This window comes from Buteo buteo, chromosome Z (genome assembly GCF_964188355.1).
Source record: "Buteo buteo chromosome Z, bButBut1.hap1.1, whole genome shotgun sequence".
NCBI lineage: Eukaryota > Metazoa > Chordata > Aves > Accipitriformes > Accipitridae > Buteo > Buteo buteo.
Window position 1 is genome coordinate 63,541,457 of NC_134204.1, and position 23,366 is coordinate 63,564,822.

The window sequence follows — 23,366 nt, forward strand, 5'->3', positions numbered from 1 at the left end:
CGAGGCACACACAACTGCTGCTGTTTTATTTCACCACTACACCAACAGAAACTGCCCTTATATAGACACTTCTGGCTAAGATTTTTACAGTCAGGGATACAATATACTTTATTATAATCGCATGCATTTCATAACCTGCAGATTTCATAACTGGTTAAGAGCGGCATTGCAGCATGGCAATTTTATTTCTTTATGGCTTCTTTTAGTTCCATGGTGGGCAGGGAAGCTGTATTTTTCGGATTTTTGCAGTCGCGTTTGAGCATTTGTCAGCCTCTTTCCCACTATTTGTCTCGGTCAGTCTCTGCCTCCACACCCTCCTCCCCGAACTGATAGCAAACGCCGAGGGAGAAATCCTGAACTCCCGGGCTGCACCCCGATAACCGATCCCAGATCGGGAACTGGCAAAATGGTGCAGCATCACGGGGTGGCGCCCGCCTCGCTGCGGGCCACCCACCGACGGCGGGTCCGGCCCGGGCGGCCCGACGCCGGCCAAACCCGCAGCGGTCCCTCCAGATCGGGGTGCCGCTTCTCCCTTCGTGAAGTTCCCCCCCACCCCGACCGTGGGGCTCGGTCCCGCCGTTCGCGGGGCTGCGGGCGGCTGCGCTCCCGGTGACCGCCTCTGCCAGGGTGCTTTCAGTGAGCTCGCAGGGCGCCCGCCGTCCCGGGCCGGCCCCCGGGCGGGCTCCCGGCCAGCGGCGAGCGCCCGCTCGCCCCGGGCCAGGCGGCTGCCGGCCCCGCTCGGCTCGGCGGGGCTGAGGGGGGGAGCCGGGGGCGGCGCGACCCCCGCCCGGGGCGGCGGCCGTGGCCGTGCCCGCCCCGCCGCGCTCCGCCCCGCCCCGCCGCGCTCCGCCCCGCCCCGCCCCGCCGGCAGCTCCCGGCCCGCCCAGTCGGAGACGCCCCCGCCGTCCCTCCGGGCTGGGGGGAGACCCCGCCGCCGCCGCCGCCGCCGCCGCCGCTCCAGCCCGGCCCGGCCCGGCGCGGCGGGGGGGGGAAGAGGGAGGGGGAGGAGGAGGAGGTAGGGGAGGGAAGGGAAGGGAAGGGAAGGAGAGAAGAGAAAAGGGAGGGAGGGAGGGAGGTGAGGAGCCGCCACCGCCGCCGCCAGCCGCCTTGTCGCTCTGCTTTCTGCAGCCGGTGCGGAGGAGGGGGCAGCCCCCGGCAGGCGTCCCGGCATGCTGAAAGTCACCATGCCCTCCTCCTCCTCCTCCTCGTCCTCCTCTTCCTCGTCCTCCTCCGGCTCCTCGGCCGCCGGCCGCTCCGGATCCGCCGCGCCCGACTACTGGATCGACGGCTCCAACAAGGACACCCTGGCCCACTACTTCGAGCTGGAGTCCGAGCTGGGACGGTGAGGCGGCGACGGGACGGGACGGGACGGGGCGGCCGCGGGGCGGGGGGCGCGGCCGCCGCGGTGCCTCCCCGGGCGGAGCGGCGGGGCCGGGGCTGCCGGGGCTGCCGGGGCTGCCGGGGCTGCCGGGGCTGCCGGGGCTGCCGGGGCTGCCGGGGCTGCCGGGGCTGCCGGGGCTGCCGGGGCTGCCGGGGCTGCCGGGGCTGCCGGGGCTGCCGGGGCTGCCGGGGCTGCCGGGGCTGCGGCGAGGGCGGCAAAACTTTGGTTTGTGTGAACGGCAGCGGGAGAGCGTCCTGCCTTTCACGGCATGTGGGCTTTCGAAGGAAAATTACACCTCCCGGGAGCCAAGCTGTGCAAATCCCCCAAAGGAACGGGTGATTCTCAGGAGAAGGCATCAACCCGTCTCGGTCAGCGCTGGTCCAGATGAGCAGCTTTACCTTTAGTCAGGTTACCTGTGTATTTGCAGACTCCAGACCTAATACTGTATCAGCTGAATGGTAGGCATCACTTCGAGAGCACTAAAATACTAGCTTATTTGCAGCCTCACTTCATACAAGACCTTTTATCATCATCGCCGTTATCAGCACCTTTAGACCTCGCACTGACAAAACTCCCACCCGAGACAGGAGTCCGTGAACAGGCCTCTGTCAGCAGAGTCTTTTCACTGGAGCGCAGTGCAGACGAGGGAGCTGGTACATGTTTTTTTATGAATCCTGCACTACTGCCCTGATGCTTCTGCCTGGCAACTTTAAGGTCTCAAGTGTTCAGTTTTTTTAAAACTGAAGTCCAGTGTAACACGCTGTTGCCCATATCTAATGTGCAATTTTTACTCTCTAAATACAGTTGTTGGTTTTATGTTTAATTTGTGGGTAGAAAATAACATGTTAAAAAGTGGAAAATGACAGCTTTTTTAAGGGTTTCCAGTAGATGACTTAAATCTGTAAGTCAGTAGGTGACAAATAACAATTGTTAATTTTGCCAATGATAGAGCATCGAAGTCCTGGATAACTGTGGGAAACTTGCAGGTAATAACATGGTTGCCTTGGTACAGTATTTTTTCAGAAAGGGCATGCAATGAAAGTTATTGCTACAAGGCATACCTGTGCTTGCTGTACTGTAACTGATCCGGGCAGGAAAGGCTGTAGAAATACAATATAGTATCATTCTTGGCTTGCTGACTAGGTCTTAAGCATCTGCTGCTACCTCTTTGCCACTATTGCTACTTGTGCTAGCCAGATTTAAATAGGCATAGATCTATGTACGCTTACCACATTTATACTTGACTTCGCTGAACACCTATGCAGAAGCATAAAAATGTAAAGCAGGAAATATTGTTGTGTCAGTTTTGTGCCCGGAATTGACCAAAAAAAAAAAAAAGTGTTTATTGCTGAATAACAATAGTTGATACCAACTCTGTCACCTGGATTAATACTGTTATGCATGGTTTGTCTAGAATTCTTTTGGCATGTGTGATACTGACTGTGGGCTTCATTTAAGAATAGTCTGCATTGGCGATACGTCATGGGTTTATTGTATAGCTTGGGAAGGGGTTTTAAAAGGTGAAGTCTCCTGTCTGAGGAAGGAAGAGTTGTTGAAAGCTGAGGTGTAATGGGGTTTTCTACCTTGCAAGGTGAGACAGTAGGTGCTGAAACCCTAACAAAAGGTTTGAATAAGGAAGACACCCACACTCAACTAGTGTAGAGATGGGAGCCAGTAAGTCTGCACTGCTGTTGGGTAGAACTAGGAAATAAGATTTAAAACAAAGGCAGAAAGAAGACAGGAGATAAGAACCATCTTAATCAAAGACCGTGAGGCAGGGAAGGGAGGGAGAACAACTCAGAGGGGTACATGGTCCGAGAGAAAATTGCGCTAACAGATACGGCAGCGAGATCTCAGTCCTTAGGTCCCAAGGCTAGCTTTGAGACCCTTTCAGAGCCAGCATCTGAGTGCTGATGCTTATCTCTGACACCCTCTGACAGCCCAGGCATATCTCAGCCAATCTATAAGGGAGATCCAACAATCGCTCTTGGTTCCTAAGTGTAATATAAAACTGTATTGTTTTCTCTTGGTAACCTTGTCTCCAACCTTTTAATTTTGGAGATTATTTTGAGTACATCTACAAAAAAATATTCATTCCTTAGGTTAGTTGTGGTGCAAGTATATCAGGCGAGGCTGAAAGATGTGGGTATGTGATCCCTTTAGATGCAGTAAATCAAAATAATATACTAAAATAACCAACAGGAGACACTGTCCTAAAATACCTTTAACAAATACAGGGAATGGAAGGTATCTTCTGTCAGACTGGAAAGACCTGCATTTGGCCAGCTGTTGCTTGCTGAGTATGGGAGTTCCCATTTGGGAGGAGCGCCCTTTCTGCAAAGTATGTCTGGCAAATCCTTAAGCCATCGTAGTCAGTAATTCTTGCTTGTATGACCAACTAAGGAGGCATGGGAGAAGAGGGGGAAGGTCCTGCTAGCAAGAAAAACAATAAATGCCTAAAAACTTGGGTAGGCGTAAACAGTCATCTTTCAACAGTGGAGTTCCACAGGGATCATCAGTTCAGGTGTCTGTGCTGCTCAACATGCTCATAAATAAAGGGTTGAAAAGTGATATTTGCTGGTCTTACTGAATTATTGAGAGTTTTAAAGACAGCGCTGCCTATGAAGAACTGCAGAAAGACCTTGTTGGACTGACAGGGCATTTAAATGTTGGATGAAGTTCAGTTTAGATAAATAAAATGGGGGTGGAGGAGGAACCATTTGGTTGTTTTCTTTCTCTAGTAAATCCTATAGTGAGGTTAAGACAGAGATCTCTGGAGACACATGTGGTGTGGATGGAACACCTGGTTAGAGGTGCTTGTTTGCTGTTCTCTTTGATGCAAGCTCTGCAGCGAATCTGACAAAGTAAGCAAGTCACAGAGGAACTACAGGAGGAAAGGCCATTTCAGCGCAGTGTGTGCTTAGGTGGTGGAACTCCTAGCCACTGGATACTGTGGATGATGAAAGCTTACATGGGTTTAACAGGCAACTAGGCAAGTTTACATTCAGGAAATCCATTAAGATTGATTAAACATGAAGATACTAACAATTGAATTGTAAGTTGCTGAATGTTACGAGAATATTCTTTGACAGTGTTGATACAGTTTTGCTGTATTCTTGCATTCTTCTTGAGGCATCTGTTTGGCCATCATTAGAAACAGTATTCTGGGCTAGACTGGCTTTTATTCTGACTCAGGACAGCTGTTTTTATGTTCTACTGAATGCTTGGCTAGTTTGCCTTCCTTTTATTCGATTTCTGACAAGGGGGTTTTGTGTTTACCACAGAACTGGAGTTCAGAATGCTGTAAAGATAAAACTTTGGTCTTTGTTTTATGAAGAGTATCTATTTCTGTTCCTTCCCCGAAGGTTGCAACATTTGTCGGTTGTGGACATTGGAATTTTGTTCTGAGTGTTATTTCATCTAAAAGCTTATTTTCCACACTCCCTTGGAAAAAGATTTTAATAATTTTAAGTTCTAAACTTGTATGTTCCTTATAAGGCTAACGAAGGTTTTAGTCTTTATAATCCATGCTGTATCTTTTGGTACAGAGTTTCTGAATTCACCATTAGTCTAAAAATGGTATTTGGGTTGAAAAGGAAATTGAGTAACAATTTTTTTGATACTCAGCAATATTACAAAAAAGGAATTTCTCTTTGTTGGAATTTTAGTTATGGAATTTTACTTAGCATGCAGTCTCTTGCCTGACTGTGCCAAACTACATAACTATTTGAGTTGAAACTATCTAATGTTATTATTGTAGGCATATTGCAGATCTATTAAATGGTCAAGAGCAGCTAGAAGTATTTCCAACCAAATCCTTAGGGCTTTCTTTCAGTTTCAAAGGTTAAATAAAATAATAATTAAAAAAAACCCCAACAAACCAAACAAAAGTTACAGGCATTTTTTTGTGTGTAAGAATGATAAATCAGGGTTTTCCAAGGTTGCCTTTTCCTTCATGAGCAGTCTTTCAATTGTGTGATCCTTGCTGAGGACCTAAAACTGAAAGGCACTCAGTACTTGCAACTTACCTTGAATTGACAGTGTGAGGTGAATCATAGGTGGTTTCTGTCCTTGAGTTCTTAGCACAGAGAGAGTTTAAATCTGATATGTGGTCTGAACTCAAGATTTCAGTCTACAGAATGACGTCTTGCTCTGTCAATCCTATTTATGAGTGCCGTCAAAGTAGCGTCTACTTTTGTAATAGCAGTAGTAGATGAAATAAGGTAAATCCTTTGTAAAAGCATAATTTTATAGAAATTGATGGCTTTTGCATTTGATGCTTTGAAGTTCAAACAGTTTTTGCTTTGAAAGTATGCCAATTATTTTCACTTCCATTCCTTCATTAAAAAACGGGGGGAGGGGCTTTTTTCTGTTTATCTCAAGAGTCATTTTTTATACAGGCTGTTTGCTATGTTTATTTTGAAAATCACTTGCTCATTTTGCTTTGGGGTACACTTAAAGCAGGTCAGTCCCTCCTTCAGTAACACTTCTGCTTACTTGCTTGTGACTTTTAGTACTGGTCCTGAGGATTTTCCTAAGCGATGCAGGCATGCTGCTGACAGCACAGGGTGCTGTCTGTCTGAATGTGAGCGTGGAGTGCTTAGCTGAACCAGGTTGAGAATTATCTTTGAGCAGAAACTACCTGTTTAGATTTGCCTGTTGTCCAGGTCACGTTGTGCCACAAACTGCAACTTGCTTGTTGCCCTCACACCTTCAGGCAAGCAGCAAGCATTTTCATGCAGTCAGTTCCTGCTGATAGGAAAGGCTGTTGAAGAGGTGGATGTGAGGCCTCGTTTGGCACTGTTGTGGTGGGTAAGCTGGACCTTGCTTTGAGGTAGGAAGATAGGAGATATGGAAGGCATGGTGTCCTTTTGGTGCTGGCCAAGGTGGCAGGTGAATCTGGAGAATGGTTTTCATGCATTGCAACAGCCAGCATAGCCCTAGCTGAAGATTTTCACTTCCTTTTCCTCTTGAAGGGATTCTGTCCACCTCATCTTTCCCCTTGAAAAATGTCCTAAGCATTTGACCACAGGCTCTTCTATGTTTTGCTTTGCTCCTTCTACTGAAGCAATGGTGTTGTGGAGAAGATAATCCAATGCTACATTGGCCAGAAAGAGGATGTCAGATTGTTGTTAAGCAAGACACTGCTCTATGAGGGGGGAAGTCAGTCCCTATCGAAACGCATGTTGGTCTACAGAGAGTCATAAATAAAAATTGATAGCAAGCAGCCTATGTTTTCTGTGGATACTCTATAGCTTCTTAACCTCATCTTCTGGATGAAATTCCTCACTTGGGTACCAGGAACCAGAACTTGCAATGTGTAGCCTGGGTTTTGACAACTAAAATTCTTTACTTAGTGCAGGGAGAGTATTTTCTTCAGTTTTGTCTGGTTCAGTTGAACAACTGGTTGATTCAGAATTAAAAACTTGGGTGTTGAAAAAGCAAGAAAAGAAAATTTCCTTTACCATTCTGTAAATAAAAAAGAATTGAGAGTAGACATACTGTTTCATTTGAGGGTCTCTAATTGTGGAGAGAAATGGGCCCTTAGGGTAGATGTTTTGAACCTTGCCATGGGAGATTGTTATTGACTCTGTTGTCCAAATGTCTATCTTAGGCACTAAGTTACTTGTCTAAACATTACGTCTCTCTGCATGTTTTTTAGTCAGAAAAAGAGAAAGCTTTTTTTGAGTATTTGTTGGCACAGTTGGCATTCTATTCTTGGTAGAAAATGAGTTTTAAGTTTTACTTAAATCACTTTACAGTTTGAATTTGTGGCAAAACCATTCTTCTGCTGCAGCCACAAGTTCTGCATTGAACTGCAAACTCAATGCCTGCTTCACTAGGTCTCAGAAAACATGATAAAATACGCATTTTTCACAATGGCTTATGTGTATATCTGCATCCTTTTAATACTGTGACTGAGGCATTGTTTCCATCATGCCATGATGGAGGATAGGTTTGTTGATTCAATAAGCCATGGACAATGTGTTTAGCTGTCAATGCTTGTGGACAGTCATGTCAGAGAAGCTAACACTATCATAGCCTCCTTCTTTCAGGAATATGTTAATGCTTGTTTCTGTGGAAGAAACTGCCCTGCTACCTCTGTAAATAAACCTATTACTTGGTTTTTAGTACAGTCAGTAATATCCAAATCATAACTGTATTATATAAAAAATAGTCTGAAACAAGCTTTTCTTCTTCTAAATACGAACTTAAGCAGACTATTGATAATGGCATGTATTTACATGTTTCCAATTAGAAAAGCACTGAGATTTTATTTGTAATGTTGTATTGCACCATTCCCATTTTTAAAAGGCAATTTGTGGGTGCATCTACACTGAAGTTTTAATTTGGATTGGGAGTGACATTTGTGAAATGAATGTCCCAATTGTCCCCTCTCACTGTGCTTTGCTTTGCATCAAGGGGCGTCCTTGGAGCGCACAGAGCAGACTGAATGTAGCTGAACCAGAAGATGCAGTTCAGGAGTACTTAATCCACTCTAACCTTTTGGGAACAATAAGTTCACAGGACCAGATCAGGGCTGATCTGACGTAAAACTGGCAAAAAGTTTGTGTGCTGATATCAGCACATTGCCACCATCTGTAACACTGGTGTGCTTCTACTGCACTACACTACTTGCTAATGCATACCTAAATTATACGTCCTGGTGATACTGTATCTGAATCTATCTGTAGTTAATCTGCAAGTTGATTAATAATATGCTGGTGATATCACGCATTCAACATAATGCATAGGTCAATGTCTGTCTGCTCATTTTAATTAACTTGGAAGCTGAAGGGAATATATATTACATGAATCAAAATTCAGAACTGAAAGTGGGCAGTGAAAGACTAGTTAGTCGTTGGAAAGTATTGCATTACCTCTGTACTTTTATTAGTCTGTGTACTCAATGTATTGTTCTGTCAATAAATTGAGGCGTTACCTTTTTTTCTATAAAAGGAGTGCTGGAGCAGTTTTAAGTAGCTGGAATAAATAGATGATCATTATGTGTTATTTTCACAGCTTTCTTTACTTTAAAAAGTGCTATTAATAATGAAAATTATATTAGAGAATTGTTATTTCTTTATTTTCAAGTTATTTCTTCTGTCAACCACTGTGTATTTTTGTCATTGGTTTTTATTATCTTTTTTAATTTAAAAACCCCTGTATTTCTAACAGGGAAAATGAATAGCTCTTGAAGTAAGTAGTCTTAAGAATGCTGAAAAAGCTTTTTGCACATAGAGCTTTTGAGAGTTGAAAGTAATGGTATTATTTGTGTTAATACGAGAATTGTCATACTTGAAAAACATTGCAGTAATCTGCAAGGGGTCAGACATAACAAAGTCAATCTTTTAGCTTGTTACAGAGGCAGTACATCTTAAATTGATGAAGCATTTTCAAGTTCAGTTGAAAGCATTTCCCTAAGCATAATTGTGTAATAAGCCTGTATGGTTCTGGACAGAGGGCAGGTAAATTTACTAAAGCCATGTGGTACAAGTAGCAAATACATGTTCATTCCACTGTGTCTTTAGGTGTATGTCCAAGTGTGCATAGTGTTGTGTAAGGGATTGTAATGGACACAGTTTCATGGGCACAATTCTACCAGTAACAGAAGTTTAAATCCTTGCTCACATAGTAAATACCCACATCTGAAAAGAACACCAATTAAGAATGGTGGTCATTGAAAAAATAGTGTTTGCAGTAGCATGTGCCCCATCTGTGGAAGTCCAAGTACTTGTGAGGAAGGACTAACTATCCTCTTCAGTCACTCAGATCAAAGAAGTTTTATCTTGCTGAATATTGTCTGAAAAGGTCAATCAGGAAATAAAATAGTCATCCCTGGCCCTAGTTTTGTTTATAGTCCAACAAATTGAGCTGGCTTTATCAATCACAATACACCCAAATGATTCTTCTGTGGTCTTCTGCTAGCCAGAAGGTTGGCTGAGCTTTGGGAAAGCAATTTTCTGACACCACACATTGTGTGGAAAAAAGTGCAAAGATCTGAATATTATTTTCATCTATGTATGTACAATGAACCATCATCTACGTATGTACGTATGAACCATTAGTAAGAGTTAAGACTGCATAAAAACACGTACTCCCTTGTACTTTCACAATGAAGCAGAATTTAAACATATAAACTTGCGTATTTGCTGTTGACTTCTTCGTTTAGTCATTCCTGCCATGCTGCTTCTCCTCACAATAAGCAGACCTTTATTATCTGAACAATCATTAATTTCACAAGGGATATTCTTTTCACAGTACAGTGATACTCATTCTGAGAAGTGACCAAATGTTCTGTGTATCTCCAAATGGTAACGCTGCTTTTTGTCCTTGGTTTTTCTATGTCTTTTTCAATATTTATGGTTTCCCTGTCTCCTCCATTTAAAAAAAAATGGGTAAGTATGACAGCTTTTACAACCCATCATTGATACCTTGGAAATACTGTTACATTTGTTGTAAGTGATCCTTCATTTGGCCTTGCATTGTTAGTGTCCTCAGCCAGTCAGTAACCACCAGAAAATGCATTTTAACTTACTGGTTACTGCTGTTAAAAACTAACCTCATCTCTAATTTATGAGGATTTTTTTTTTTCTTCCTTGTTCTTTGGAGTCTGAGCTAGCAGCTCTGTGAAATCTGAGCTGGCAAATTATTAAGAATTTAATTTAGGAATTTTTGTGTTGTGGAAGCATGTTTTTTTCTTATTGTCAGCTTTGCCTTACTTTTGTATCTCAGTGCTAAGAAAGGTCTTTCAGAGTGACTTCTCTTTTGGCAAAAGTGCACAGGATGTATTTCCCAGAGTCTCTCTGTGTTAGCATTTAAAAACAAGGCAAGAAGAGCATACTTCTTCCTTGTACTGTACTAAGACTGTAGTTTGGTCATGTTTTCCCAGCTCTTTCTGACCTAGGAAATAAGATTTGTTTTGGAAGGTAAATGCATGTTTTGTTGTGATGGGGTTAGGGAAGGTTCTGCTTAGAATGTTATCTCTGTTTCCATGTTCTTCAGAGCAGCCCAAACGTGCTGTAACTGCTGAGGATTATATGTCTTAAGGACAGATAGACATTTACCTTGAGTTTACCAGAGTGTGTAGGAAGGTTGTGGTCATGCACATGGAAGCTTACTTCTTTTTTCCTGGTCAGTTGTGGTTTTTTTAAGATCTGTTAGCATGATACAATGGGAAGGATCATTGAGAATGAGCTATCCAAGTGTGGTGGTTTTGATCAACATATACATTATATGTGCTCAATTTCTTAGACTATGTAATGTTTGAAACAGAAAGATGGAGTAGTGGTGATATAATACGACACCAATACACATTGCAAATGTATCTTTTGGTTATAGAATAAATGCAAAAATGGTGTGGTTACTGTCATAGGTTACTATCAGTTAAAACACAGGGACTATTGGGGACCATCAATATTTGCATCTGTTGCCCCAAGAATAGATTGCTGAGGTGGTGTTGCTTTCCTTGTAAAGTAGTTCTAAGTTAGGAGACCCTACAACAATATGACTTTGAAAGGGACTGTTCAATCTGTAGCAACCACAGCTTTTGTCTCTTCGAATTTCATCTGCAGGGGGTAACAGGAGAGAAGTTATTTGGCATGAACCACCAAATTATATGGTTGGAACTGAATGCTAATTCTGACACAAATGAAATAATCACCTGAATAACATAATGCTGTAGCTTATAAGTTGTCCTCCTGTCACATATGCGGTTATCTGCACTAGAACTCAAGAACCATAAAATGTAAAATGAAAGATAAGGAAAACGGGAGCCCCTTTGAAGAAAAGAAAATAATTATAAAACATGCTGTCCTTTGACAGTTTACTGTCTATTTATCATAGCTTTTTTGAGGGTATAAAGCAGTGGTAAAAGCAAGTCCAAGATTTGTAAAGCACAGCCTCAAAACCAACAGCATTAAAATTTAAGCCCTTCAACAAATGTATAGTCTGTGCTCCGATACATACCTTGCTGTGAGCATCCATATGCCACAGAAAAAATGCCAGAATTGCAACTTTACCTCAGAACTGATGTCATCTCCACAGTCCTTTTCCCCAAACTCTCTTCACTAGAAATATGTGATGCATGTCTCCTCTGGCCTCTCTCCAGGCATCATGAAAAAAAGCAGTTGCTTTGTTTTAAGGAAGGGGAATGATTGTAAACCAGGGTCGTGTCCATCCGTCCGTTCCCCCCCCCCCCCCCCCCCCCCCCCGCAATAATTTTTCCTTCTTGCAAGTATTTGTATTTTCTTCTCAATCCAGATCATCATAAACACACTAATATTGTTACTCATTTTCAGTCTTTTGATCTTTAGAGCATATCCATATCTGCTAGGTTCACTGCCTTTGGGAACTGATACTGCATCTTAAAATACTCAATTGATTGTGGTTTTATTCATGAAGATGACCCTGATTGCTCCACAGACTTTGGCAGAACTGAATACTGCATGAACAAAAATGTTTTACCTATGTCTTGATTTTATGTTTTCTTACGAGGCAGCATGGAATTATGTGACTGAGGGGGGGTCATTCATTCAGATCAGTCACCAGAAATTGTGAATTGCTTGTTGACGTTTGTTCATTTATTAAAAAAAATCAAATGCTGACATTTGGAGATAACAAATTCATGTAAAGAAACTGGGATTAGCTCAGAAATTAAATGCAGGAATTCCAATTCAATCTAAATAAATTACTTTCAATGAAAAATTTTGCATTTATGAATGAATAGAAATGAAAAAGTGTGAAAGATCTTAGTGAATATCCATGGAATAAGAAGTCTGGTATTATCTTAAAGTACTTCTGAAATAATATTCATACTGATTATTCTTTAAATAATCCTTGTTCTCAGAGGCACACTGCCAGTACCGAAGAATGTACTATGTGATTTCATTTTGTGTTTAGCTGTAAAAAAAAATACTGTGTTGAAAGGAGTGGACTTTCATACCCTTTCTGTGGAAGGCTGACCATAAATTGTGCAACTTTCAGTTGATAATGAGACCTTCTAGCTGCTTATATTCTTTGGAGATTAGTTTTTTGAATCAAACTGGAGAAAGTACCTCTTTCAGTTTCTCCATATATGCAAGATAGTGTTTACTGTTTCTGATTTATTAGGTGTCCTGCACCAGTCTAGCACTGTGGACCAATGAGAGTGTTTTAAGAACCTGCTGTGGGCCAGAAGTTATTTCAATTCTTTTGGCATGCACTGATTTTTTTTTTTTTTTTTTAATGTGATGGTATGACATAGTTTTATACTTTTGCAGAGAAAATGGATGTCTTGGTAAGGCTTATGAGGCCTCGAGATAAAATCTGCCATGGATGAGTACTGACCCCCCCTGTCCTCCCCCAGCCTATTGGCATGTTTTCTAGGTTAATGAACCACAATTCTGATCTGGAATACAGTGATTTACAGATATTTGTTTTCCTGATGGAAAAGATTTGCTTGTCAGCTTTCCATATTGTGCAATAATGATTTGCTAAAACTGAACTCAAAATCTGTTGACAGCTCTGACATCATTATCATAATCTAAGTTCAGAGACCTGTAAAATATATGTGCATGAATGTTTTACCTGCTAGCTTCATTGGATGTCCCCTCCCCGCCCTGCCTTATGCTGTAGGTGCAGCAAATGATCCATCTCTCTACATTCTCTTCAAACCCTTGTGATTTTCTGGCTGATTAGCTTAGTAAAATTAAAAGGGAAGGCCTGCAAAGTCGATTTTGTAACGGGAAGCAACACTTTATAGTGTAGATACTGATGATCATTTAGGAAATGACTAATGATTTTGTTTAGTCACTTTAGGTTTCAGGCGATCAGATGAAGAAACATAATAAAGGGGGGTGTTCCTCCCCCCCCCCCCCCCCCCCCCTTTTTTTGTCTGGGATTCTGTGCAGCTCGATGGAAGCTGCAAATGCTTATGGAGTGCACTGTTCACTATGCACCAGTCTGTTATCTAACTGGCAGGGGATTGACTTGAGTTGGAAGAGGAAGCGAGGTCTAGTCTTAGCAAAATACTGTTAGAACAGCAAGTAACTGGTAATATTGGAGCAACACTTCTGACATTAAAAAGGTAATAATAAATTCCTTTTGTTTGCTGCAGGGGAGAGGAAGGCTGGTAAATTTATCGCATCTGATTCTCCCTTCACAGCAATTTAATTCAAGAATATTTTAACTGCAAACAAGAACAAAATTTGGATTGGTAGCTAAAATTAATAATCAATGAATGCTAAGTAAGATCAGTAATCAATTGCCAGATTGGGTCAATGTGTAATGAAAAATCTGCAATGAAAGAGATACCCTAAAATTCACTGGCATGTTTTCTGCTCTGACTCTCATAGAGATGAAACCCATCTTCATCTCTGTAATACCTCCATAATAAATATGCAGGTAAATTATTTTTTGAATTTAAATTCAAATCTCATCTCTATGCATAATTCATATCATAGGTGTTCAAAAGTAGGTGGAACAGGAATAAAACTGAGGAAAAGGGCAGTTTTATTCATTACTATAAAAACTTGCTCACAGACTTGATTTGATTGGCAGTAGCATAAAGAGAATACTCTTCTATTTCCAGAGAATCATTCATTTCAAATGACAAAGCAACTTTGGTCGTCTCCTCCTCCACCTTCTACTCCTCCTCAGCACAACAGTATCTTTTTGACCATTTGAATCCTCAGCTTGTCTAGTTACAAGACAATAGCCCATGTTACTGTGATTTCAGCTGGTTTGATCTATCCTAGTCTATTTTTATTGTTCTTCCAACATTTATGTATTTAAAAAAAAAAAAAAAAGAAACCAAGGTATTGTAACCTCTTCACGTTCTTTTTCTGCATGACTTTAGAAAAGATGAAATGTTGTTTGTGATGGAAGCAATCATATTAGATGTATTTCCTTTGCAGATGACCGTCTAAATTGGGCTGGTGAAATTTATTCTTTAAATAACGTAGCCCAACAAATCTTACTTTCTTTCCCCTGTCAGTCCCTATTTTGTGACCTGGTTGTGTTTGCTATTTGTGAATGAATACAATACTTGGAGATAGCCTGTTTAAATAGTTTGCCGTGGTAATTCTTATGAACAATGTGTTTTAACTGTATTGAATATCTAGTAAGACTGTTTTATTGTGTTTTTCCCTAGCCACAGCCGAAACAGAATAATAATGATTAGCAAGATACATTGGTCATCTACAATGGCATGTGGCCATTGGAAGACCATATTTCATGCTTGAGACTCATGTCTGTTAAAGTTTGTTTTATCCATATATTCATATCTTTACAATAGTGAATTGGCAGATTTGAGAAACTCCAGAATTTCCATCCCACGATAAATTTCAGTATTTTGGCATTTGTTTTTGTTTAGAGTTAGAATGAGGAATTGAAGTATTGGCATGAAGTGGATAAGGGACAGTTTCACAGCATGGAATTTTTCAACAATTTCAAATTAAAATTTACAAACACTTTCACATTTTACGTTTTGTATTAAAGACATTCTTGACTCAAAGTAACCAGATTCCAAAAACAAACTATGTTTATCTCTTGTACCATGGTGCCTCATGAGAGTTTTGATTCAGGTCCCTCTTTTAACTGTTTTTACCTTCTGTCTTTAATTCCTGCTTGGAGTGTGTTTTGCATGTTACACCAAAAGTGGTGCAGCTTTCATATCATATATTTTCCTACTGAAACACAGGGAGGTTGCAAAAGCTGTGTTTGTCTGCTGACTCCAGTTAAAAAATTCTCAGACTTTTCTAATAAGAACAATAAACTTACTGAATGGGACGGGATCACATTTGCCTTTCTCACAGCTGCTGTCTTGGTAGTTTGTAGCTGTCCAGTTGGTTGTTGCCCAAAATATATCTTCCATTTTCCTTCTCTGTTTGAGAAGGAAAACAAGTGATGAGACTTGTGTTTTATAACAAAGTTCTTGTTATTTGTCTGTAATGCATGACCTTGCAGTTAATACAGGTAAATTTTATCCCTTTTCTCTTGCTCCCGCTCCCCAGGTAGTAAGTACAGTTTTTCCTTTCTGATATTACAGCCCTCTCCTGTATTACTAATGCCTCCCCACCTTTATCATCATCAGACTGAATCAGTGTACTCCTAAGTTTATTCCAAAGTCAATAATTAAAATATTAAATAAGATATATAACAAACAAAAGGAATATTGCTCAAACCTGCATATCAGAAAAAAAATAGAAACACTGAAGTAAACAGCAATGTGTTCCCGGCAAGCTTTTGATGAAGGTCAGATTGCATAGGCAAATTTCCTTGAGAGGGAGAAAAAAAACCCTAAAAGCAAATGGTTTGTAAACCCGTTCCCTTCTATACCATTATCCTACTCAAATTGAAACAAACAAACAAACAAAAAAATTCACAATTCTTGCAGCATTGCCCATACCAAGGGTGAATCTGCTTCTTTACGTTCTTTTGGTGACTCCTTGCTCCTTTAGCTAAGGACGTCTAGGGCTTTTCTCACCTTCCTTCCTGCCAGCTCCTAGCACTTTCTTTAGAAAGTGCTCTCAATCGTCTTTATGCAAAGAGGAAGAAATGTTCTCCACTATATTTAATGGGTGCAAATTCAGAAGGTGCAAAACTGGGCATTCTACACTGATCTTCTTGTGATGAGTGCCAAACAGTATAATTGGTATGCTAGTCAGAAAGCTGGCAGAAATCTTTATGTTTCAGGGGAATTGAGGGATTAGATTTCATTTCTACCACCATTCCATCTTCTTCCTCCCATTTTAGGAATGTGGAGTAAGTGCGGATAAATTTAATGATTCCTGAATGTAGAAGGACTCAGCCCAGTAACGCTGTCAAACAGAAATGAAAAATAGCATGTTTCTAAATGACACTTTAAAATTATGTGGGTCTGTGAGTTATAGGACCTGATTTGTCCTCAGTTTTTATCCAGCCAGCATAATAATTGCAGTTGTGAAAAGCGACTCCAACAGTAGCATACAATGCTTTGCCTTCATATGTATTATGAAAAATCCCATTTAAAGTTATTTGTAAATTTTTCATTTGAAAATATAATGTGGAGGAATTAGGTTTCTATAGTCCAACAGATGGTGCTGAGGAAAGGTGATGATAGTTCTCTAACAGTGAGCTACACCTGTGAGGTAGAATAATTCACTTAAATTTAAGGACTCCTCCTGTGTGCAAAGGAGGAGAGAAGTAACTTGACCATGATTACAATAAAAACTGTAATTTAGAAGAAAGTATCTAACCATCTAAACAGCCTTTTCAATATGAGCAGAAGAGACAAGAAATGTGCCTAAAATTGGTATGTGATAATTTTGTGAAAGAGACTGTACGACAGGGTTTCCCATGTTACCAGGAGCTTTACTGTGTTTAAAGGAAACTTAAATTTGCCTTTCAGTAAGAATCAACTCTAATGATAACATGGATACATTTTCCATTCTGCTTGTGGAGACAACTTGTTTGGAAACACTAAGTATTTATTTTCAGAACTTTCAGCCATTTCAAAATCTCAAAAAATCATATCTGAAAAACCTGTTTTCTCTGAACTGACTAATGTAGGCATATATGTTTGCAACATAAATTTAAAATTAACAGGTCATCCTAAATTATTTGAGCCTTTATAGTTTAAGAATGGCTATGCTGGGTCAGATCAAAGGTCTGTTTAGGCCAATACCCTGTCTTTGTCTGTAGTGAGAAGCACATACTTAGAAAGGAGTGTAAGAACAGGACAAACATCTACAGATACTTGCCCAGAGCAGTCTTTCAACTTTCAGAAATCTGAAGCTAAATCTGAAGGTTCAGTTCTGTTCCTCATATCAGAATAGTAATGTAGATTTGCATGCAGTGCTCAAGATGTAACACAGAATCACAGAATGGATGAAGTTGGCAGGGACCTCTTAAGATCATGTAGTCCAACCTTCCTGCTTAAGCAGGGTCAGCTAGAGAAGGTTTCCCAGAACTGTGTCCAGTGGAGTTTTCAATATCTCCACAGATGGAGATATTCACACAGTGAATTTATATAGGGGATAATGCTTAATACTTCTGCATGGTTGTTGGGGTTTGGGTTGCCTTTTTTTTTTTTTTTTTTTTTTTTTTAACTACAATTGGGCATGGAGTTGATGATTTGTGGAACTTTTGCTTAGATTTCAAGATTTCTTTGCTGGTGATAATAGGCCACTTAGTCTGTTTAATATATGAAATTATGATTGCGTTCGATATTCATCATTTTGTATTTATTCACATGGAATTTCATCTGCCATTTAATACCAGTCACTGAATCTCAGTAGAGTCCTCTTGCAGCTCTTCAGTTGGGCAGAAACTTAATATTTATGAAGAACTTTGATTATTAAAAAAACCCCAACCAACCATTGTCACCTCATTGCTCATCTCAGCTCCTGTACTGGCTCACTGACCAGCAGACACCAGCTCTGGTCCATCAATTGATGACCTCTGTGCACTGTGAAAACTGAGCACTTATTCCTTCCCTGTTTTGTATCTCTTAACCAACAGCTAATTCATTTCTGTCTTCTGTGGTTTCCTCAAGAACCTTTGGTGAGGGACCTCATCAAAGAACTTTTGGAAATCCAAGTAATCTATCAAATCTCCTTTACTCAAATGCTTGCTGAAACTTCCAAAGAAGTTCTGTGGTTTTGAGACATGGCTTCCCTTTATAGAAGCCACATTGATTCTTTCCCAGGCTATCATATGTATCCATATATCCACAGATCCTGTTCTTAGAGCTTTAAATTACTTCAGCAATATAGAGCAAGTGTACAGTTCTCCACTTCTCCAGATGTCTCTCATAACCATTTTTAAAAATTGTTGTCCCACTTGTTTATTTCCAGTCTAAAAAGGCTCAGTAAGTGGTGTACAAGAGGTTACATACCACCTTAATTTGAGCTATTTCATCCATGCGTTCAGGTTAACCCATGCAGTGAGTCTTAACCGGTGCCCATAATGTGCTGTTGGTCATTTAATCTGTTTGTTCCATAATCTCTTCAGCCTCTTCTCTTGCTCTTCACTTTGGGAGGTTTGAAGACTTTTTTCCATTTATCTTCTGAGTAAAGAAATGTTCTAGCATTGGAAAAACTTCAGTTTGTTTAACATCAGATTTATCACAGGCTGTTCAGTAGACACAAACTCTTTAGAGAATTAAAATTTTAAATGACAGTGCAGCCACTCTTCACTGTATTATGGCCATTCTGTGCTGCAGAATGCTGTAGAGATTGCCTTCAACACAGAATATTTTTCATACGGTGAAAAACAGTAAGAGGTCACTCTCCTGCCCCTTGAGGCAGATGCCTGTAAATAGTAGATCTGAGGGAAGAGTGAAGCAGAAGCAGATGACTCCTGTTCGTCTTTGTGAGATTTCATCCTACACCTTCCTTTTACTATACGTTAGCACAGTTTGGGCAAGATGAAGGTCTTCCCATATTTTTACTGTTTTTTTATGTCTGCCCACATGGTGTTAGCTACTTTAAGTCCAGCCAAGGACAAAACTGTATGTCTGAAGATAAGCAAAAATTTTGTGAAATTATTCCACATCCTCATGCTGTGACTAATCAGTTCATTTGTCTTTTTGATGAACTGTGTGAGGGACAGAACAGTTTGGGAAGTTGAGGGATGGAAGTTGAATTCCTAGCTAAGAGGCAGATTGAGAAAATTTATTTGCTGTTATAGGCATAGTTTTTGGTATAGAAATGGTGAATGAAGATTACAAGTCTTGCATCAAATCTACTGTTTCCAGTGGTGCTGGAAATGATTCAGGCAACAGTTTGTTTGTATAGCTTGCAGAGAAGTGCATGTGATAGAACGATTGGAAAAACTATTGTCATTATTGGACAGTGAAATTTGTGCCTAAATTACCTCCGTTTACCCTGACTAAGCTATATAAGGAATGTTTCAGAATCTACTAATCAATAATTTGAATGCTAGCTCCTTGGCTTGTTAGTCCTTTCTGTCAGCTTCCATTGTGTCAGAGTTCATCTATGACCTTACACTACAATATGAGTTTTGCTGTAGAAAAAAAATCATTGTTGTTTAACTGCTTGGAAGTAAAACAGGTAAGTGACAATGTTGACTGAAACTAATAGTGCTTAGCACTGTCCCTAAAACAATAAAAGTTGCTGCTGTGAACTCTGTAATTCATGTAGGTGCCTAAATGCATGCATGCGCACACACACGCAGGTGTGTGCAGGCACACCCTGGATGGATGAGAAGTTAATTTGCAAGTTTTTCACATGTAGTGACTTTTATGGTCCCTTGTGCTGTCAGGTGAATGGGAACCAGCAGAGAGTGTGCACTGCTGGAAATGAAATGAATGATATGTATTTAGAAGCCTAATGTAAGGCTTATTTTTCTTTGAAAATATTTGTCCCAGCTTGTATCAGTGACAGACAACATTGCATTCTGAATTTAGGTAAGAAGTCTCTTCAAAGAGTGTTGGAAGCTGTAGGTTGTAACAGTTCTTGAATCCCATTAGAGATGATAAATGCAGCATTTTAAGTTTTGCCTGCATGGAATCACAGAATTATTTTGGTTGGAAAAGACTCTTAAGATCATTGAGTCCAATAGTAAACCTAACACTGCCAAGACCACCACTAAACCATGTCCCTAAATGCCATGTTTACGTGTCTTTTAAATACCTCCAGGGATGGTGACTCAACCACTTGCCTGGGCAGCCTGTTCCAGTTGCTTGATAATGCTTTTGGTGAAGAAAATTTTCCTAATACCCAATCTAAACCTCCTGTGGTGCAACTTGAGGCCGTTTCCTCTTGTCCTATTACTTGCCACTTGGGAGAGGAGACTGACACCCACCTCACTACAACCTCCTTTCAGGTAGTTGTAGAGAGCGATAAGGTCTCCCCTCAGCCTCCTTTTCTCCAGGCTAAACAACCCCAGTTCCCTCAGCTGCTCCTCATAAGACTTGTCCTCTACTAGACCCCTCATTAGCTTCGTTGCTCTCCTTTGGACATGCTCCAGCACCTCAGTGTCTTTCTTGTAGTGAGGGGCCCACAACAGAAGACAGTATTCAATACGCAGTCACACCAGGGCCGAGTACAGGGGGAACAATCACTTCCCTGTTCCTGCTGGCCACACTATTTCTGATACAGGCCAGGATGCCGTTGGCCTTCTTGGCCACTTGGGCACACTGCTGGCTCATATTCAGCCAGCTGTCAACCAGCACCCCCAGGTCTTTCTCTGCCGGGCAGCTTTCCAGCCACTCTTCCCCAAGCCTGTAGCGCTGCATGGGGTTGCTGTGACACAAGTGCAGGACCCGGCACTTGGCCTTCTTGAACCTCATACAATTGGCCTCAGCCCATCGATCCAGCCTGTCCAGATTCCTCTGTAGAGCCTTCCTACCCTCGAGCAGATCAACCCTCCCTCCCAACTTGGGGTCATCTGCAAACTTACTGAGGGTGCAATTGATCCCTTTATCCTGATCCTTGATAAAGATATTAAACAGAACTGGCCCCAATACTGAGCCCTGGGGAATGCCACTTGTGACCCGCCGCCAACTGGATTTAAGTCCATTCACCACCACTCTTTGGGCTTGGCCATCCAGCCAGTTTTTTATCTAGCGAAGAGTACGCCCGTCCAAGCCATGAGCTGCCAGTTTCTCCAGGAGAATGCTGTGGGGAAACGGTGTCAAAGGCTTTACTAAACGGTGTCAAAGGCTTTACTAAACGGTGTCAAAGGCTTTACTAGGTAGACGACATCCACAGCCTTTCCCTCATCCACTAAGCAGGTCATCTTGTCATAGAAGGAGATAAGGTTAGTCAACCAGGACCTGCCTTTCATAAAGCCATGATGGGCCTGATCACCTGGTTCTTCCATATGTGCCACATGATGACACTCAAGATGATCTGCTCCATAACCTTCCCCGACACTGAGGTCAGGCTGACAGGCCTTGTAGTTCCTTGGATCCTCCTTGTGACACCCACCTACAAGAAGGGACAGATTTGCTAACCTCCAGCCAACTGGGACCTCCATGGCTAGCCAGAACTGCTGATAAATATTTGAAATTGGCTTGGTGAGCACTTCTGCCAGCTCCTTCAGTATGCTGGGGTGGGTCCCCTCTGGCCCCATAGACTTGTGTGTGTCTAAGTGGTGTAGGAGGTTGCTAACCATTTCCCCTTGGATTATGAGAGCTTCATTCTGCTCCCTGTCCCTGTCTTCCAGCTCAGCAGGCTGGGTACCTGGAGATGACTCATCTGGTGCAAGTGCTCTTGACACTAGTCTGTGAGCGCAAGGGATGCTCAGCTTTCTTCTGTGCCTGATTAGATGAAGAATTCTGAAGGTATGTTGAGCTCCAACAGTTATGCATAGCAGTGTCTTCAGGGACCATGTGTGTTTCCCCATACCTGAGATGCTCCAGGCATCAGAAATTTCTGAGGCACTGTCAGCACCTCTGCTGGTGTTGTCTTCCTGTCCCACCTTGTACAGAGGTGCTCAGAAGAGATGCTTGGGATTGAATCCACTTCTTCTTTCATGTCTGTGTTTTGCTGACTCCACATCTCTTCTCAGACTGTCAAACTTGAGCTAACAGCTGCAGTCCATAATTGCTAGTAAATGTCTAGTAGTAGCTACAGGTTGCTTGACAATTTCTTATCTTCCTCCAGCTAAACTCTCCTTTTGTGCATCTTCTTAGGATCACACTTCTAATAACATGACAGAAGAAAAATCCTCCTTTCTTTCCCAGCTGCCACACTGCACTTCTGTGAGCAGTGCAGAGAGGAGAGCCACTGTGAGAATATTCTTCCTCACTTTTAAGTTTTTCAAAGAAAATGCTGAATTCCATTATCCCTGATTTTGCCTTTTCCACAACTTTGCATTTTGTTAGAACTTTCTGCTGCTGGGAAGCAATACATTTTAATACATCCCTCAGTCATTCAGAAATGAACATTTTCATTCAATCCAAAAGAAAAGTTATTCATGTAAAATGAACTGACCTCAAAAATTTGAAGAGAAGACTGGAAAATGAAATGAACGTTATATAACTCAGAAACTGTTTATTGTATAGCGTCAGACTTCATGGAGGGCTCTACCTTGAATTGGGAGTTGTGTCAGGATTTGCCCTGCCATGTCCTTAAAGTGAGATAGTGATACGCCAGCCTGGCAATGACTTCAATTCAAACTCCAATGCAAAACAAATCTTTTAAGTGTACCTTTCTTTCATATGATTCTCATGTGCCAGATGCTCTACTGAAGCTGTTTAAACTAGTCTTGAAAGACTTACGTGAAGTATCAAAGTTGTTAGTTGGCCATGCAGATTTTTGCATCTGGGTTTCATAGGACTGAACTCTGACAGGATTGGGATGACTAATATGATTGCTGTTCATTGATTTTTATTCCTCTCCCCCCAGTTATGAGCCAAATCTACCACTGGAACAGTTATTTTCTGACTTTTAAGTCTGAAAAGCTATGAATAGGGGAGTACTCATTCATCCCCATAGAGTGCTCTTCAGGTCAGACTGTCATTACAATCATTATGAAACAAAGCTGATTTGTTTTACATTTCAAATACATTTAGCATAAAAAGTGTTTTATTTTAAGTGACAAAAGGGAACCTTTTATTATAAAACACATTTTTTGTTTGTATTTAAGTAATTTTGCCCATAACAGCATGTGCAAAGTTTGGTAGACAGCAAATATACCGTAAAATATGCTTTCACATAATGTAAACTTTCCTAAAATTTCCTAAAGTTCAGCTTTAAAAAGTGGCTTTAGCCTCTTCTTTTCCTTTCTCACCATCAGTCAATGAAGTAGAGTGTTAGCTTGAAAGCTGTCTTCAATTCATTCAAATGATTGCTTGGTAGGCACAGTTGTTCTTGTTAAAAGCAGATAGTTAAATGGAATCAGAGTACTTGGAAAACAGACTTTTCTCATGTGGCTGCTGCTCTACAGTAAATTCATTGCTCACCACTTCAGCAAGTAGGAACTTTATTGCATCATCTGCATGTTTAAATGATGATGATTCTTTCTGTGCATTGGTTCTATCATTCTTGTCCTC

General features: G+C 41.2%; 1 protein-coding gene across 1 annotated transcript in view; it reads left to right on the plus strand.

Moving 5' to 3' along the window:
- Window positions 1–1,068: 1,068 nt before the first annotated feature.
- The window catches only part of CAMK4 (calcium/calmodulin dependent protein kinase IV), a 178,565-nt gene continuing 156,267 nt past the window's right edge, over window positions 1,069–23,366 (plus strand). The window contains exon 1 of the mRNA XM_075019447.1: window positions 1,069–1,342. Within this exon, the coding sequence (XP_074875548.1) occupies window positions 1,170–1,342 (173 nt within the window). The 5' untranslated portion in view covers window positions 1,069–1,169. The remainder of the gene's footprint in view (window positions 1,343–23,366) is intronic.